Source organism: Centruroides vittatus, unplaced genomic scaffold, assembly GCF_030686945.1.
Source record: "Centruroides vittatus isolate TY-2023 unplaced genomic scaffold, ASM3068694v2 scaffold_861, whole genome shotgun sequence".
In the NCBI taxonomy this organism is placed as follows: Eukaryota; Metazoa; Arthropoda; class Arachnida; order Scorpiones; family Buthidae; genus Centruroides; species Centruroides vittatus.
Window position 1 is genome coordinate 481,593 of NW_027122718.1, and position 20,748 is coordinate 502,340.

At 34.3% G+C, this 20,748-nt stretch overlaps 1 protein-coding gene across 1 annotated transcript in view; it reads left to right on the forward strand.

Moving 5' to 3' along the window:
• Positions 1 to 1,194: 1,194 nt before the first annotated feature.
• The window catches only part of LOC136990029 (histone-lysine N-methyltransferase SMYD3-like), an 85,376-nt gene continuing 65,822 nt past the window's right edge, over positions 1,195 to 20,748 (forward strand). Inside the window, exons 1-3 of the mRNA XM_067288360.1 lie at positions 1,195 to 1,474; positions 12,454 to 12,517; positions 15,000 to 15,110. Of these exons, the coding sequence (XP_067144461.1) occupies positions 1,362 to 1,474; positions 12,454 to 12,517; positions 15,000 to 15,110 (288 nt within the window). The 5' untranslated portion in view covers positions 1,195 to 1,361. The remainder of the gene's footprint in view (positions 1,475 to 12,453; positions 12,518 to 14,999; positions 15,111 to 20,748) is intronic.

The window sequence follows — 20,748 nt, forward strand, 5'->3', positions numbered from 1 at the left end:
AATTGATAGTAATCGGATTCTGAATTAAGCTCTTGGTTTGCGTTTAGTATTTATAGTTTTATTTATGTGAAATTTAAAAAGAGAGCAATAATATATAACGGCAAGGTGTTAAGACGCTTATAAAAATCGAAGTAATGAGATTATTTAAAAAATGAGTACAGTAATTCCATTTCCGTTTTGGAATGAATTTATGTTTTTAAATTTGTGAAGATATCTGGATCTGATTTTTTCCCCTTCAATAAAATGTGGCAAGCTATTATTATTATTATAGTGGTTTTTTGTGTTATAGTGGTGAATTCTTTCCGCTATGTAGGCACCTACAACGCCTTTTTTAGCAAGCGCATTATGAGTTCGGCCAGGCCCACAATGGAGCGGGCGCGTGGTGAGGGACGGGGCCCGATCTTATCCAGATGGACTAACCCCCGAAATATTCCTGTGATTTTTCGACCCATTCCAGAGCGATCTTAACCGATCGACCATCCGGCCATCTCGGTAGTTAGGTTAATCAGTGCAGCTTATCTCACATTACAAGTTAGACGGGCGATTATTGAGATTATTACAAGAAATCTAGTTACGTGAGCGATTATTAGAATATGACCGAATATTACAGGAAATACCGTATTTCCTGTAACATTCGGTCATATAAATAAAAATTTTGTGACTTGGAATAATTGATAGGGATAGCTCAATTCTGGTTCTTCTCTAGCCACGGGCGTTGTCCAATAGAAATGAACAAAATTGTTGGTGGACATACTACTCAATTTGAACTTAAACTTTATGTATGTAAATTGTAATTCATTCTATGTATACGAGAGTATATAAATACTGAAAAGGTATACAAAACGTCAGATATTTATTAGAAATATTGAGTATAAATAATGAATACTACTTTATACGATAAAAAAGAATACTCCAATATCTATGAAATAATAATTATAAAAATTATAACATAATAAAAATGCAAATTTTTAAAATACAATAATGTTAAATAACACGCACATACAGTATATATATTTTATATTACGAGTACATCATTTATTATTATTATTATTTATAGTTAAATATTAGTATTTATATTTTCATAAAAATAAATATTCATATCTTCCTAAAATAAGACGAAACAAGAAAGGCGTCGCTTTTGGAAAAATAGATTGTTGAACCAATCACAGGCGACTTTACTTCGACCCGATGATCGGATTATCGTTAATCGATAGTATCTGTCATCGTCGTAGAGTAAATATTCGACTGTAGGAAATACGTACAGTCAATTCCGGTCGTAATTTTATCATCATGTATTTGTCGTCTTCTCTTAAGATTTTCATTATCTAAATTCATAATAATTTCACATATAGACAGGAATAATGTCAGATACAATTGGGTATCGGAAAGGCGATTTAATATTTGTTTCCAAACCATTTGTTCACGTATTGGATAATTGTAAAAGAAATATCTTATGTGATTACTGTCTGAAAAGGTCAGGAAATTATTTCGATGTAATTTATATAAGATTATATAATAATCTTGTATAATTTGCATTAAAGTGTAAGATTATATTGTGATGTGTCTTAATAAGATTATTGATTATTAAATAACGATTCGTTCGATTGGTTGTGACGATGGACATTTTTACGTCAATTTGACGTCATTACGTCAGTTACAATGAAAATTTCTGAAGAATTACGTCAAATTTACGTAAAAATGTGCGCCGTCGCAACCAATAGAAAAGAACTATATTTTTAAGAATCTACAGATTCGGTTGTTTTTTTTTAATGTTTACATTTTTTGTGTAATAAGATTTCTCATTCTTTTAATATTTCATAATCTCTGAAAGGTTAACGATACAGTAATAATGAAAACACGAGGCATTATTTAAATTTTAAATAGTGTTTTGACGTATTTAAATATTAAAAATCTACCTGTTATTGTGTAATTTATACAATTCTGATGTATAAAAATTACAGAACATTCAGTTACAGCAGCAGTTAAATGGTTACTTAACCTTTGAAATGATATATATATATATATATATATATATATATATCACATTACCAAACAGTACTTTTATTTAAATGTTTATAATGATTTACAACTAAAAATTAACATTGATATATGTTACAAATAATTTGATTTCCAGATTAAGAAATAAAAAGCAAACATTATTATTATTAAAACTAAAATATCAATAATATAGAAAGCAGAAAATCAATGATAATGGAAATTGCTCCTGAAAATAATTTGCTATATATAAAAATAAACAAAACTCTTGATGTAATATTTATTATTTTAATATTACAAGTAGGCCTATTTATAGAAGACCATCTTCAAAATAAGTACTGTACATTCTGTAGCTATATACTTCGGCCAATGTTTGCGCCATTGAGTAAAACAGTCTTGTAACCTATTCTCCTACTCTTGACTGCAAATGTTGCAATGCTTTTTACCTCTTCTGTTAATTCGAATACTTTAGCAAAGTCACTCGAAACTTTCTCCAACCTATTAACCGGAGTAATACTTTTTGATATTTGCTAATGCTTTCGACTCGCTACGCCGACTCGCTACGATATTTATCGAATGCCCGAGGAAGAGCCCGAGAGGGGCATCGAAAGCGTTAGCAAATATCGAAAAGTATTACTCCGGTTAATAGGTTGGAGAAAGTGTTGAGTATATCACCCCGGTGTATTAGAAGTGGAGAATAGTTACTTTAGCAAAGCTTTGATTTTAATGAAATCACAAAAATTGCAGAAATAAGATCTGATAAGTGAGGAGTATGTGGAAGTATTTGGTATTATGTCAGTCGGTCATTGATAGGAGAGCATGATGCACTGGGGCATTATGATAGTGATAAGTTTTGGTTACCAGAAATGAAGTAATTTTTGTCTTTCTGTGTCACTAAATGTAGGAATTGCTGTTAATAGGTCTGTTGTGAACTACAGTATTTGTAATGCAATAGGTCATCTAGTCTTAACTAGTTTCAAAATTACCTAAGGTTATGTAATTTCATTACATGTTCAAAATCATACCACATGTAAATACTGTATATTGGATGTTAGTCTCTTAGACACTTGCATGCAGTTTGATGTTTGAATATGCAATGTAAGCATCTTGTTGCTATTGGATACCAAATCTTTAGTATTATTGAAAATAGACCCCATGTGATTCATATAAAGTTCTATGCAAGATGAAAAGATGTTATGACAACACCTTTAGGAGGTAACAAAAAATTGGCTGCAAAATTGTTTTAATAAGTGGAACAAATATTGACAGATGTTGCAGAAGAGGTTTATTTTGAAGATGTCTTTAATAAATACTTGAATCGTTAATGTAATCGAAGTTATGCTAAAAGTTCGGTTTACTTTTGACTCGATCGTATATAACAAATTTTATTTTATTTCCATTTAGTCCAATTCACATTCTAAATACCAATGCTGATTAAATTTAAATATGTCAAAATATTTAACGTGTGATCCATTGAAAGAAGATTGATAATTTTATTTGCTAATCAGTTTTACTTATGAATTTCAATTTATCATTATAAGATGTCAAAAATATCTTCAAATCTAAATCATTAAAGTTTTGGATTTGGAATCGATATTTAAATAGATCCTTTACATTATCAATATGGATTTCTATGATGTTATATTTATATACAAATTTTTAGAAGTCATCTTTTAATATTATTATTTATTTTACTACATAGTATTAAACTACATAGTACTAAATTAATACACAGTATTATAGCTTTGTAAAAACATCTGATAATGCCAAATTATAAATGATGGATATCGTATGATTATATGTAGTTTTTGCTAATATTTTCGTATTGCTATGAATAAATATTCTAAAATAATGAATAATTTTATTGCATAAAAGAATATATTAATTATATCACAAAAATATTAGCATATTGTCATTCTGTAATGTAGCAAAGATTATGAATAAACTGAAAAAACTATCAAGATTTAATTATTTTGATGTTATCCATGCATTTTATTGTTCATAGATAGTCACAAACTGTTGAGAAGGAAATCAGAGAAACTATATTTTCCATGTGAAAAAATATTGAAAATATGTTAATAAATATATTATTTAATTTAAAATTTTGAAACATTAGATACAGAAGTAATTAGTACATCACAAAAAATTAAACTTCTTTTTTTATGAGGTATTTATTATTACTGTATCAAAGATGATGTATTGACCATTGTGGTAATTCATCTATATTATTAATTGCATCTTTAACAGTGGGATTTTTAACATTTTCAACCTAGTTCAAAAAACACTCATTTTTAAAAATCCCATTGTTAAAGATGTAGTAACCAATCAGCTTATTGCTGTATCCAAACTTTCTTTTATATTTTGGATTTAAGTAATGAGCTTTGCATGGATGGATCTACATGGAATGATGGATAATTACCCCATGGGATTTTTATTATTATTAATAGGAGCATCATTATTTCTTTGAAATAATTTAAATATTTTTATCATTAATTTTTAATTTTCTGTTTTTATGTTTAAGTTTATGTAATAAATATTTTAAGTTTTAATGTTCGTTTATATTTTAAATAATAATATGAATTATTATAATATATGAATTAAAAATTATCTTCCTAAGATTTGTTTCTGGATCTGGACCTTTGTAATTATAATAATCTTATATCAAAAATATTTGAATAGCAATTCTAACTTTTATTTTTTGTTCAAATAAACAATGTTTATCTACTTATATTTCGATCGAGATAATTTCGAACATATATATATATATTGGGTTGTTCGGAAAACGTCGAGTTTCGAAGCCAACATATATATATATATATATATATATTGGTTGTTCGGAAAGTTCGTTGCGATTTTTGATAGCCAACAGTTGAGACACCGATTGACGCAAAAATGATTAGAATTGTACAAACCAATGAATATTATGATAAATGACCTTGAGACGCGTCTGTTACAAAAAAACCGTTAAGATTATTCAAATAGCGTTTAATTTGTCTCATTGCAAAAATGGATGCGGACAACGTGCATTATCGACACTTGTTTCTTTTCTTTTTTCATAAAGGCAAAAATGCTGTACAAACAGCAAAAAAGATATGTGATGTTTATGGTGGGAGTGCTGTATCGGAATCAACTGTTCGAAAGTGGTTTGCAAAATTTAAAACGGGTAATTTCGGCCTTGAAGATGCTCCTCGCTCGGGAAGACCTCCTGTTATTGAAGAGGACCAGATCAAAGCATTATTGGATGAAAACCCTCATTACACAACTCGAGAGATTGCAGACATAGTGAAGTCATCAAACAGTACTGTATTTCGACATCTAAAGAAGCTCAGATACGTGAATCGTTACGACATTTGGATACCTCACGACTTAACGGAAAAAAACTTACTGGATCGCATCTCCATTTGTGATTCTCTTGAAAGACGAAATGAAAATGACCCTTTTCTGAAGCATTTAGTGACAGGTGATGAAAAGTGGATCATTTATAACAACATCAGCCGAAAACGATCATGGGGTAAGAAAAATGAATCATTGTTAAAAACTCCAAAGGCCGGTTTTCATCCAAAGAAGGTCATGCTCATTGTCTGGTGGGATTGGAAAGGAATCCTGTACTACGAGCTGCTTCCACAGAATCAAACAATTGATTCTGATAAGTATTGTTCCCAATTGAATAATCTGAACATGGCAATTAAAGAAAAATGTCCGGAACTGGCCAATAGAAAAGGCATTGTGTTTCACCAAGATAATGCCAGACCTCACACGTCTTTACGAACACACCAAAAATTATTGGAACCAGGCTGGGATGTTTTACCCCACCCCCCTTACTCACCCGACCTTGCCCCGTCGGACTACCATTTGTTCCGTTCTCTACAAAATTCCCTTCATGATAAAAACTTTGATACTTTGGAAGCTTGCAAAATCCACGTGGATCAGTTTTTCGTGGGAAAAACTGGAAAGTTCTACGAAGAGGGTATCATGAAGCTGCCCCATAGATGGCAATACGTCATTAAAAACAATGGCGCATACATAATGGAATAAAAGTATATTTTTAGTTTTAAAACAATTTCTTTTCTTTCTCTTAAAAATTGCTACAAACTTTCCGAACAACCCAATATATATTATGAAGTAGAGACAAATATCTGATATAAAATAATGAAATGTTCTAATAAAGTACAGAAGTTAATCATAATTACAACTAATCCAAATATAGAATATGAATCTAGCAATGATTTATTGTAAATTTAATTAATACATATTCTGTCGGCTAATAATTTAATTCTGTCTTCAAAATATTTAAAGTAGTAGACTTTAAAGTTAAATGATATGCTGTATTATCAAGTTATAATTATAGTTTGATGATATGGCAGATCATTTGGCTTTAATTTAAAATATTGTATTTGTGGATTTATTGTTCATATACATGTAATAGCCTTTTTAAATCAAATAGCTTTTTGTAACTCAACAAAATTTGTATTGTCAGCATATCTCAGGTTGTTTTATGGCCCCCGATGGAAATGCCTCTGTTCCAGTTATCTAATACCCTTCTCATGATCATTAACAACTCAGTTAATGATAAAAATTAAGTAAATAACTACAAACTGTTGAGAAAATATACATCTCTAAACATTATATTCTGCTTCTCTTCTATTTGTTTGCTATTAGTTTTCTTTGATTATCAAGACAGCAAATAATGAGATTGATAAACTTTATACCAGGGATGGAGAACCTGCGGCCTTTTGGGCCAACAAGTGTGGCCTTCTGCGGCCTGTGATGTAAATGTTGATATATATTTTTTAAGACCTACTATTTACTTATTACTTGTATAAAAAGTTCCTACTGAAGTAAAATAACTTAAAATGTAATTATTTTCAATTTTTATTCACCTGTCTTTTTTTTATTACATAACTTTCAAATTACTTAGCGGCCTAAGCCTAGGGAAAAATGACGAAAAAAATTTCAATGCGACCTCTATAAGGGACGATGAATTGTAATGTGGCCTTCATGAACAAAAAGGTTCCCCATCCCTGCTTTAGACTACATATAATCTTATAAATGCCTGTACATTTAAATAATGCCTTTTTTTGGTCTTTCAAAAATAATTATATAATTATTTCCATATAATTATCTTAGATTAACTTAGATTGTGGCAACAAATAAAACTTTTACTTCAAGTGAAAAATAGTTTACATTAATTTTTCATGTTTTATTTGATATTACACAAGATCACATTAAAAATAAGACACTGGAAAATTTATATAATTCTTGATTTTTTAAAAATACATTAAAATACTAAAAAACTACTGTCTATTGGCATTAAAACACAAGCACTTTCAACATTTTTACCAGTCATTTTCAGGCAAAGAAAAGTTTAAAAATTTTATTTGTATCATTATTTATCTCTATTTTTCGTGAACTTGTAAATATATCCTCAACTATTTAAGAAACAGTATAGATTATGCAAAGAAAAATATTAACATGAAAAAAAATTATTCCCAAATAGCATACATAAATCAAGTGACATATTTAATATGCATGAAAAATATGCATGTTCAAATATTTTGTGAATGAAGGAATTTCATGAGACAATTTTTTTCATTTTGCTATTAGAGGAATGATTCATTTTTAAATTCTTTTTAGTTTTTTAATACCAAATCAACACTTGTTTACCAATATTATATCAAATTAAAATATTTCTGCTGTTTTTTTATGAATTGTTACAATAATTTAATAGATAATAAAATTTAAAGAATAAATTTCTTTGGTGTTAATTGTGATTTTTTTTTGTTTGTCGATCTCCTCTTCTTCTTAATCCTATGCCTTTCAGAAGGCGTGGTGATATTACGAATTGACGGCTTTAATTGTATCTTTCCACTGCTCACAGTGTTGTGCCATTTGGATGGCTTCATACATTGTATGTCCTGTAATCTCATTACTTGGTCTGCCCATCTAATCTAACATCTTCCTCTAGGGCACTTGCCATTAATCTTCCCTTCTAGAATTTATTTCTAAAATCCATTTTTGTGTCTGGAAATATGTCCCAAGAAACGAAGGTAAGGATTGGTATATTTTAGTGGTAATGCGTGTTGTGATTTTCAGTTGATTTAAGATGGAGCAATTTGTTTGGTGCTGTGTCCAAGAGATTGTCAGCATTCTTCTATATGTCCATATTTCAAAGAAATCAAGTTTCTTTCAAGAAGTGGCATTTATGATCCAGGTTTCTGAGGCATAAGTGGCAATCAGAAAAATAAGCATTCTTATGAGCTTTATTAAAAATAGTGATTGCAGAATCTTCCAAATTCTAAATAATTTAGAGGTTGCATTGCGAACGAGGCAAATTCTGCATTTAATTCCATTATTGCATCCTCCTTTATTCGTAAGAAGTGATCCAAGGTAAACAAATTCATTCACCACCTTAAAGCCTGCAATTTCCTTAGTCTGTGTCAAGGAATGATCAATTATTATAACTTTTGTTTTACTTCCATTAATCAGCAATCCATATTCCCTGCTTTCAGTTTCAAGACTTTTCATAATATATTCAAGTTCTGATTCACTGGATGCTTTAATAAGTGTATTGTCGGCGTATCTCAAGTTGTTAATTTTACGGCCCCCGATGGAAATGCCTCTGTTCCAGTTATCTAATACCCTTCTCATGATTATTTCAGAATAAGCATTAAAGAGCAAATGGGAAAGAATACATCCTTGTCTTACACTAGCTTCAGATGTAAATGTATTAGACATAGTTTTGTTAACTTACTCTTGCAGAGTTGTTCTCATATAAATTTCTAATCACCAAAATAAGATGGCACAGGACTCCCATATTCTGGAGAGCACATGGGATCACATAACCTAAATTTCATGTCTTTTGTTAAAATTGAGAATATAATAATTAATAATTTTTCTTTGTAAATTTAATTCTTTATAAATATAATTCCATCATTTTAACTAGAATATTTATATATAAAATATTAATGATAAATAATGTTTTAGTAAAGCAGCAGAAAGATTCAATGCTTTGAATCAATCAGTGTTAAAAATTCAGACAAAACAAGTTAAAAGCAGATTTAATTCAAGTTTTATTTGCAGAATTGTAAAAGTACTTGAATTAGGGCTTTTAATTTTTTATTTTTTGCTTCTTTGGCCTAAGTTTTTAACATGCAATTTAGAGTATTGAAGTTATATTTAACTAGCTGCATGTGTCCAGCATTTCTCGTGCTTTTGAGGGGCTGGAGACTGTTGAGGTTGCATTGGGAGAAAGTGATAAAAACTATGGTCTTAGTAACTAAAATGTACATTTATTGACTTGTGTTTATACAATAATGAAACTGCAAAATGCAAAAAATTGCTTGGGCTTAAGAGGGAAAGTGCTTTAGGGGAGGTTGGACTTTTATATAGATAGATGATTGTAGTGTACATCCGTAGGCACAAAAAACCTTTCACACACTATTTCTAGCAGACAAATTAATGAGCACAAACGTTTTCGGCCGTTTTAAAAGGCCTTCTTCAGGTGCACTGAGGACGGTTGGAAAGTTGGATAGCCAATGTTTACGTGACGTCATTGTTTTTGAGGGGTTTCCTCTTACAAGTGACATCTTAGCAGAGAAGGTTTAAACGAAATTGACCTTGGAAAATATTTTAAGATTAGCCAAGATGCGTGAACTATACAGAAAAAACGTCTTAGCTTTAACAAGACTCAGAGAAAAATTTAATTTCTTATTGGACTGTAAACGGAACAAGGTTTTTCCAACGTCGATCCAAAAAATCAGTTTACCGACAGGCTGCTCCTCCCTGCTCCCAAAGCTCAAGTTTGTCTGCCTTAGAAAAGCCATTCGAAGCACCAGGAAGTCGTTATATGCTAACTTGCACCAGCTTATCAACCTCGAAAACACCCTCTTTAACCTCGACCCGGTCCTCCTGTCAAATGTCAACTCCAGAGTCATAAACCTACAAGAGCAAGTTCAGCAGTCTCTACGCAGGAAATACGCCAAAAAATTGAGTTGGGTCATGAAAAACCAAAAGAAACAGCGCAAAAACAAGCTGGAATGTCCCCTCATATGCTGGGACAATATTAAACCTCCAGAAGAGTTGGTTCAAGCCTTTAGATTTGGGCCTATGTTCGCTCCAAAACCTCCGAAAATCTCAGCCTATACTATCGTTCCGAATATCGAGAAACTTCTACGGCCCGTTACAGCTCAACATAAAGAGTTCTTTAGATGGAATACAGCGCTCAGCAGAAGAATTAAAGAGGTTGACGACAGAGACAAGGTTTTCTGGACAAGCGTAGATAAGAGTAAGAAATGGTTACAAGCTAACGATATCACCCTTACTAGAGCGGATAAAAGCAGAAACGTCGTTCTTATGAAGAAGCATACGTACGTTCAGCTCCTCGAGGAATATATCAGGTCTACGGAATGCCAAAATATCGCGGAAAGTTTCTTAGACAAGCTCCAGAATAGAGTTGTTAGATTTACCTGTTCACCTCTAGCTAAACACCTACGCCTAGGAAATGCAACGATGCGGTCTCCCGAGGTACCAAGGCTTTTTGGCTATGCTAAAGCCCATAAACCAGGCAAACAAATACGGCCGATCGTGGACAAGTCAAGATCCCCAACACTCCCCCTTGAAAGGGGTCTGCATGAGCTCCTCAGAGCTTATTTGAAAGAATATAGCTACACCGTTTCAAACGCGGGTGAACTCGTCTCTAAATTACAAGGCATTGCTTTAACCGGGCAAGAATTTATCACAGTGTTAGACTATGAAGCTATGTATCCATCCATTAAATTGGAGCCGTGCTTCTGTGCCCTTAGAGACTTCCTCTTCCAAGCCGTTCCGCCCGGACCTAAGCACCACAAGCAGATTTTGGAGCTGGCCCACCTAGTATGCTACAACTCCTTTTTCACCTTCAACCAGCGAATCTACCTTCAAAGAAGAGGGGTCCCAATGGGTAGCCCCCTGTCTGGAGACCTCTGTGAGTTAGTGGTTAGAAAATTAGATAGCGAAGTCCTACAAACCTTCAATGCAGACATTGTACTCTACACGCGGTATGTTGATGATATTCTTATTATCTGGAGATCCGAACCGGACGTTGGTAAGCTGCTGCAGACTGTTAATAACAATCCGTTTGGGCTTAAGTTAAAGCTTGATCAGCAGGATGATAGGTTGGCCCATTTCCTTGACCTCAGTATTTTCCTAGACCGCGGTTGTATAACCACTAGTGTATTCCATAAGCCTAATCTTCTACCTTTCTTCATCCCCTCAGCCTCGAACGACCCCTTTACCTATAAAATTTCCGCCTACCGGGCCCTGATCCGTAGGGCCTATACCCATTGCTCTAACACTAATGACGCGTTTCGTGAAATCCAGCACATCAAACGCATCGCCGTAGCCCACGGTTACAACGGTAAATTTATAGATGTGCTGGCCCAGAGAATACATGATCGCGTTGTTAACAAAGCCGTCAGTTCCAGTCATCGTAACCTGCGAAGTAAGCAAGTTGTTGTTGATTTCGACCCTAGGTTGAGCCAAGCGTATAAAATCTTATCCAAAAAAGCCAAAGTTGGTCTTACGTACAAGCGCAGCCCTTCGATTTATAAGCTTCTAACAAATAACAAGGATAAATGCAGCGAAGCCAGGATTCCAGGGGTCTACTCTGTTCCGCTGGTGGACAATAGAGTTAAGCCAAGCAATAAATTAACCTACATAGGCTCAACCAACAGATCGCTTACCAAAAGGATAGCTGAGCATAGGTACGACGCGCGCAACAAAAAATTTAATTCCACCCTAGCCCAGTACGCAAGCGAACCCAGTATAACGGCCGAATGGGAAGATGCTAGGATTACCGTTCCTATTCTTGACTCTAGCAAACTTAGAACAATCGAAGCTATAGAGATCTTTACTGAATCCCTCAAAGGAAACTGCATTAACAGCAGGGATGCAGATTCGCTTTCCCCTGCCTGGCGGTCACTCCTCGATAACCCCCTTAATTAAATAGGCCGGTCCACCCTCTCCTTGTCCGTTTCGTTCTCTCGTGCAGTTTCTAAATTTATCAGGTTTCTTTTTCCTTTTTCTTTCTATTTCCTTTTTTCCGCCTTTCACGATTCGCATATCTTCGACAATAGTTCACGCATCTTGGCTAATCTTAAAATATTTTCCAAGGTCAATTTCGTTTAAACCTTCTCTGCTAAGACGTCACTTGTAAGAGGAAACCCCTCATAAACAATGACGTCACGTAAACATTGGCTATCCAACTTTCCAACCGTCCTCAGTGCACCTGAAGAAGGCCTTTTAAAACAGCCGAAAATGTTTGTGCTCATTAATTTGTCTGCTAGAAATAGAGTGTGAAAGGTTTTTTGTGCCTACGAATTTAAATTAGTTCTAGCTTTGTGTGCAGAGATTAGTAGTGTACATCTCCACTAATATTCTTAAAAGAAATAATTAATATTTATAAAAATTTATTTATTACAGAAACTCTGTGTTAAAGCGTTGTTCTAAGTGCAGGTTTGTTTTCTACTGTAATGAACAATGCCAGGTATGTTTATAGCAAGTTTTTTAAATAGAAATTAAAATCATTGTAATCATAGTTATTTATATAATTTAGCATTAGACAAAGTTCATAAGAATCACATAGTAAAATTTGATTTGAATATGTTCATTATTTTCAAATTCCAAAATTTATTAAATTTACATAAATTCTAAATAGCATAGATTTCATATCTTTGGAATCTATGCTACTTAAAAATTATGAATTCTTTCATAATTTATTTTTTAGTGATGATATTAGTTTTCTATATTTATAATTTTTGAATACTTTTTAATTCAAAAAAATGATATATATTGAACAATTTTAAGCCAGTTCAAACATATTAATAACTGAAATTTTAATATTTTTAGATTTGATTTTTACAATTTTTTTAAACAAATAAACTAGGTAAAAGAATTTACAATGCAAAATATCTCAGAATAGGCAATGTGTAACTAAAAGAAAATAAATAAAATAGTATTAGGTAATAAAATAATTCTAATTATATAATAGCAAATAAAATATGTAAAGAGCAAAGGTATTGTTCTTGATCAATACAGTGCAGTCACAATTCACAGTCTTATTTTGCAGAATTTTAAACAAATGCAATGTTATAAGTGCTGAACAGTTTCAGTGCCTGAAGCAAATCTCGTATCTGGTGTCCTTGATTTAACATTAATTACAAAAAAAGTTTCAAGGCTCATTTTGGAGCCTCTAAGGTCAGCATCTGGGACATGTGCCTCTCCTCACCCCCCCACTTATACTGTTGGTTATAAGTATATTAGTAATAACAAGTAAAACGGCAAGGCCGTATTTGGGACAAGACTATGTCTTGAAAACTCACTACTAAGTGGGATCACTTTGATGCTCACAGCTGGTCTCGTTCTCATTCTTCAATCATCTTTGGTATTGCTGGTTTTGAGCACGATCATTCAAACTTTGCCGGCCACAGCCACGACCACGAGGTCTCCCACAATTGCATTTTCATTGAAATTAACTTATCAAATGTTGAAATTTCTCTCTGTTGCGTGACGCCCCAGGTTGAATTTTTGTCAATGCAAAAATTTTCCATTTTTTAAAAAATAATGGTGGTTATTGTATCATTTGCAATTATTTTTTTATTTTGCACAAACAAAATATAGTATATATATATATATATAGTATATAATTAATAAATGTAAAAAGAAAAAATAATTCTATTTCGGAAGTTAGTTTTAATTTAAAATTATAATGACGCACCATCTAGTTTCAAAAAGTTCTGACGATGAAACGAGATATCTCCGGTCAATTGGTCGAGGTTAGCACGTGGTGACCAGAAATATGTGGGGAATACCACAGCACAGGTAAATGGATTTTTTTCAAAGATTCGTTTGTCAAAATTTGATTTAGCAACATTCACTTTTCGAACTTTCTAATGCACGTGTTTGTCAAAATTCGATTTCACAATATTTGTATTTCCAACTTACCAACCAGCAACACATGCACAAATCTCGCACTACTGCCTGTTTGTAGAGAGTGTCGCCATTTTGTATTTTATTGTTTTCGGTTCTCGGTCCCCTGACTACCTACGAGTCTGGTTTTTTTTATGCGTGCATGATTTGGGCACCTAATACTCTGTGCCAAATTTCAACTCCTGACATGTACTCCTTCATACCTCTAAGCTGATAAGACAGCAGGACATATGATTTTAAAAACAAGACATAGTCTTGTTAAATTTATTTTATTTATTTTTCATCAAGAATTTTAAGAATTCCACATTTTTATTTTATTGTAAACATTATTTTATGAGAAGTTTTAAATTTGCATGAAAATTTAAAATTGTTCAAAATCAAAGTTTATTTAGACACATTTATTGTAACAGAATTTATATAAATTAAGTATAATGGGAGGTTACTGAACAAAAATTGTCTGCTCTTCACAATTTAACTCAACATTTTTAGAACATCACTCAATCTAAAATTCATATAAAATAAGATTAAATGATATATTCTGATTTCTCTATTATTAAAAAATTTGAATATCATATAATTGATTTTTTAGAGAGATAATTAAATAAGAAAAGATACATAAGCTATACATAGTGAAACCTGTTTAAAATGGAACCTTAATAAAACAAAAACCTGTAACTATGTTCTTCACAAATTACTGCAGTAATTAATTAAATACAAACAAAACCTTTTATCCACAAAAACCTGCCTAAATAGGAAAAGTTCTTCAGAATGCAATGATTTTTTCTGTTAAAAATAGCCTGTTCAAAATCAAAACTTGCCAAATTGGAAAAAGTATTTGGTACCATGTGAGTGCAGTCTACAAGGTTTATTGTAAATGTGAATACTTTGTTGACATAAAAAATTTCTCTTGTATTCTTTTTTATATATTTATATACAAAAATATATTTTAAAAAATATATATTTTTGTATTATATTTTATAATATATTTCTTGTATTTTTTAATTTAACACTAATTATAAAATAAATTTTTTTTTTATTAGAAGAAGTCATGGTATCTACATAAATATGAATGTCAGAGATTAAAGAAATGCTTTCCAGAATTGCCTTCAAGTAGTTTACGATTTTTGGCAAATTTAGTTGTTATGTTAGAGGTAAGAAATTAAGATTAGATGCAGAAGTTGCTAACTTGAATATAAGTAAGTAAATAAATAAATTTCTTTATTTACTTATATAATAAATAATAATAATAATAATAATAATAATAATAGTAATAACAATAATAACTCTCCTGTGGTCACCACCTGGTTGTGGTTGGAGAGCCCAGTAATTTTACTGAACCATAGAGCAATGCAGGCTGGAGCACAAGTTCCTGGTAGGGAAATCCATGCCAATAAGGTCTATGGGGAGAAATGAAGCTAAGAGTGACCACACCCACATTCTGTGGAGATATTTATCATGATAGTAACCAGATCTAAATATGATACCGGCTTGGATGTTGCCTGGGTTAACAAGGTCTGCGTTCGTGGGTTAGGCAGAGGCTCACGTTTGAAAAATAGGCCACAGTCTCCCTTGGTTACCGGTGGCAAAAGCAGCACCGGCCCAAGCATGGCTACTGCAATGCCATCAACAGATGTGAGGAACCAACCTAGCCTTGGGGTTTCTGTGGCAATGCATCCACAGACCACAAAGGCTGGAAAACTATGCCAATGGATGAAATGGACAATAGAAATGAACGAGTTTATCATTCCATACTTACTACACCATCACAAAACTTGAAACAAACATGACAGCGTACAGACAACAACTACACTATAGATTCACACAACAATATCCTCACCTCACTGTCACCGAACAAAGGGTTGTTGATCAAAAAAGAACAATTATACACAACAACCTTATCCCACAAACAACACTCAAACTTATCAAACGACAGGTTGCTGATCAAATACATCAACAGACAGAAACATCTAACATTAATGAAGATCATGTAACCTGTCAGGATAATCCAGCAACAAGCATTGATAACAACACACATACAACAATTACCACTAATAATACTACAGACACTTTCTCATCCATCACTGATAACATAGACATAGATTTAGTTAATATGCTCTTACTTATATTTCAGGAAACACTCACTAAATATAGCAGGCACAGATCCCACACAACGACCACGAATACCAAAAATCAACACGTCAAAGGAAGTAGGAAAAACACTAAATTATGTAAACACTCACTTACTACCACACTACATTCATTCAGTTTCTACACTCTCAGACATACATACATTAGTTTATGCTGGGGCAGTCACAGTAGTGACACACTATGGACTGAAAATACAATCACAGACAGATACACACAAAACACAGTTCTATCACAAGCCTGCCTGGCAGAGAAGAATAGAAATACAAATAAATGACATTAGACAGCAATTAGGCAGGCTGACACAATACACTAAAAATAACATAACACCCAAATTAAAGAAACAACTCAAAAACATTTTCAAGAAAATCAAGACACACACAAAACACGAACATCACAACACACACATTACAGAATACATCGATACACTAAAACAAAACCTTGCAGCCAAAGCATGTAGACTCAAACGATACAAAACATGTTCACTACGAAAACAACAAAATAAATTATTCACAAACAATGACGTAACCTGTCAGGATAATCCAGCAAGAAGCATTGACAATAGCGCACATACAACAACTACCACCACTAATGATACTACAGACACTTCCTCATCCATCACTGATAACATAGATATAGATTTAGTTAATATGCTCTTACTTATATTTCAGGAAACACTCACTAAATATACAGGTACAGATTCCACACAAAGACCACAAATACCAAAAATTAACACACCAAAGGTAGTAGGAAAAACACTAAATTATGTAAACACTCACTACCACACTACATTCATTTAGTTTCTATACTCTCAGACATACATACATTAGTTTATGCTGGGGCAGTCACAGTAGTGACACACTATGGACTGAAAATACAATCACAGACAGATACACACAAAACACAGTTCTATCACAAGCCTGCCTGGCAGAGAAGAATAGAAATACAAATAAATGACATTTATAGCGTATGGCTTATACATGACACGAACAAAGCGTAACAAAATGGAGTAATACAAAACCATAAGTGAAATAAAAGAACAAGAAGCAGTAAGTCTATAAGCAATTAAACTATTGTAAAACTTAATTATTGAATAAACTTTGAATTATTTAAATGAAATTAAACTATTGTAAAACTGTACAAAAGTGTGACTGCACATGTACACAAAGATATAGAGAGCATTCAGAGTTGTAGATCTAACTCGCTTATCCACTTCAAGGCCTCTGAAGTGGACATTAATATGTCGCTCCAGTCTCCCGGGTAAGCCCGGAGGCTACATTCGCGTGCAATGTGCTCAACAGTCTGACGTGGAGCACCACAGTCACACCCCGGGCTCGGAACCTTCTTCCATTTGAACAGAGAGTCCCTACACCTGCCATGGCCCGTCCTGACACGGTTTAACGCGGACCATGTTTTGCGAGGTAAGTCGAAACCCTGGACTTTTCCCCTATGACAGAACAGGCCATGCAAGCGGGACCCCATTCCTGTTTCCCAGCGGTTTTTCCACAATGTCATATAGTCATCATCAGTTATAGCCATGTCTTGAGCTGCCCGGAGGGTTGGATTCCGAGATTTCAAGCGATTAATGCTCAAGGATGGAATGTCTTGGTGAATTTGGAGTTGAGGATTTTTGCTTATCTTTAGGGACTCGCGAGCAAGGGCCCTAGATCGACGCAGGTCAGGTGGCATGACTCCTGCCAACAATGGTAGCCAAAGTACTGGTGTAGATCGTATGGTAGCAGAAATCAGGCGCATTGTAACATTAAGCTGTGTATCTACCAATCTTGTATGGGAGCTATTCATCCAGACAGGGGCACAATACTCAGCACACGAATAAACCAGTCCTAAAGCTGAGCAGCGCAGCGTGCTAGCAGTTGATCCCCACGTGGTGCCACAAAGCTTCTGTATTATATTGTTCCTGCTCTTAAGCTTGCCAGCGACATTTTGTAGATGCGTCTTGAAAGACAGAGTGCGATCAAGGGTGATTCCCAGGTATTTGGGGTACATATTATGTCTAAGAGGTTGATTACAGAAAGAGACATTCAGCCTTGTATTTGCCAGTTGATTATTCAGGTGGAAACAGGACACTTCTGTTTTGGTGGCACTTGGAGACAATCGCCATTTTTTGAAGTAGTGCCCCAAGCTCTCCAGGTCGTGTTCCAAAGTTTCCTCAATTTGCTCTAATTGACTGTGTTGTGCAGCTATTGTGATATCATCTGCATAGCAGAACTTTCTTGATGCAGTAATTGGAAGATCAGAAATGTACAGGTTAAATAGCAAAGGTGAGAGCACTGATCCTTGAGGTAGTCCATTGTGTATCTTCCTATCGGCGCTCATTCCATCCCCTAGAAAGACTTGAAATTTCCTATCGCAGAGCATGCTGTTGATGGTATGGGCTGTTGCTCTGCATGGTATAATCTGTAGAAACTTGTACACCACACCCTCTCTCCAGACGGTGTCAAATGCCGCAGTAAGATCAATAAACACAGCGCCAGTCTTCAAGCGCTTTTGGAAGCCTGCCTCTATATGAGTTGTAAGAGAAAGTACTTGATCGCAACAGCTCCTGTTAGGTCTAAAACCCGCCTGATCTGTTGGTACATGTTCCAGAATGGTGTTGCTGATTCTATTGTAGATAAGCCTCTCAAAGAGCTTGTAGCAACAGCTGAGAAGTGCTATGGGTCAGTAGCTTTCTGGTTTTTTGCATGATTTTCCAGGCTTTAAAATGGCTATTATTTTAGATTTCTTAAATTCTTGTGGAAGTATACCATTCCGGAGTATGTCTGTGAAAAATAGTGCTAGCCATGCTCTTGTGTTCTTGCCAGTATGTATTAAGAACTCAGGATGTATTCTGTCAAAGCCAGGGGCCGTGCTAGGTTTTAGTTTCTTCAGAGCCGTATCTATCTCTTCAACTGAGAAAGGTCGGGCATAGCTTGATACAGATGCTGCCTTTCTTTTCAGAGCTCTAAGTTGACGTTTCACAAATTTAGTGTGGTTTTTATCAGGTTGTACTCGAGATTTTAAGATAATATGGTTGGCTATTTGGTCAGGTGTGACTTTGGGCTGTTCTTTAGTTACAGCTGTACTCCCTCCTAGCTTTCTAAGAAGGCTCCAAGCTGCTCGGCTGGAATGAATAAAGTTTAGATTTTCAACAGTGTTGATCCATTTTTGTCTGCAGGTGGTATCGAGACTGGACAGGAGTGCATTAGCAATTTCTGGGTCATTGTTCTCCTGAAACTCATTGAAGAGTATTTCACTCTCTTCTGTCCATCCAGGAATGTATTCCCTTCGAAATCCCCTTGGTATACTACACTTTGCAGCACACAGTACTGCTCCAATGAAACGTTTGTAGCCATTGCTTTTTGGTGGGATCCAACGTATGCACCTCTCTAGCTTAGTGGAGAACAGCTCCCAGTTAGCTTTTAAAAAGTTCCATCTTGGGTGAGGGGTAGATTTTATCAAAGGGATAGTGATGCCGATTTCAAGCAAAACTGGCCTATGTTGGCTGTGTGGGAAGCCCTCAAGTACCCTCCTCATGATGGGCAGAGGGTGGCCTCTATCATCACAGCTCACAAAGCACAGATCTGGATTATAATCTCTTCTCCAGGCTGCTGATCGAAATGTACCTTTGTCCTCAGCATCAAATATCAATACTAGATTGTTTATTTCCACCCATTCAGTGAGTCTCAAGCCACACTCATCGCTAGTAGCATAGTTCCACTCTTCACTGTGGCTGTTAAAGTCCCCTACATAGATGGAAGGATGCACAGTGGAGGGTAGAACAATTTCTGGCCAGGGGAGACCAGGAGGCTTGTAGACATTTGTAATTGACACATTGTTCACTTTCGTTACGACCATGTGGATGTTTTCTTGTATGCCCTGTGATAGTAAGTTAACGTTTTTGATGGTATTGCGTACATATGTTGCAACACCATAAGAACTGTCATATGTTACGCCTATTGCAGTGAATCCCGGGATGTGGCATCTTTTCCGGAACTGGTCTTCATTTGAGACATGTGTCTCTTGGACGGCAACCACATCAACATTGTTGTCCAACAGCAATTTTGACAAGTATTCACATTTTGCTTTGCTCATACCCTCTGTGTTAAGCTGGGAGATCTGCATGGTGGTTCCGAGTACACGGGAGTGTGACCCCGAGCTCTTAAAAGAGCTGTTTTTGAAAGTTTGCGGTGTCACGTATGAGTAGCCAGGAGATCTTTTCAGATAGACTGGCTGTCAGAAGATTGCTGCTCGTTTAGCACCACCCAGGGGTCACGTGTAGGGTACTTAATGGTTAAACCTACGGACGTGAGCAACACCAACCCCATAAATGACATTAGACAGCAATTAGGCAGGCTGACACAATACACTAAAAATAACATAACACCCAAATTAAAGAAACAACTCAAAAACATTTTCAAGAAAATCAAGACACACACAAAACACGAACATCACAACACACACATTACAGAATACATTGATACATTAAAAGAAAACCTTGCAGCTAAAGCACGTAGACTCAAGCGATACAAAACATGTAAACTACGAAAAAAACAAAATAAGTTATTTACAAACAATGAAAAACTCTTTTACAGACAAATTGGTAACAAAACAAACACTAAAGGTCCCATTGCTTTAATTTTTACT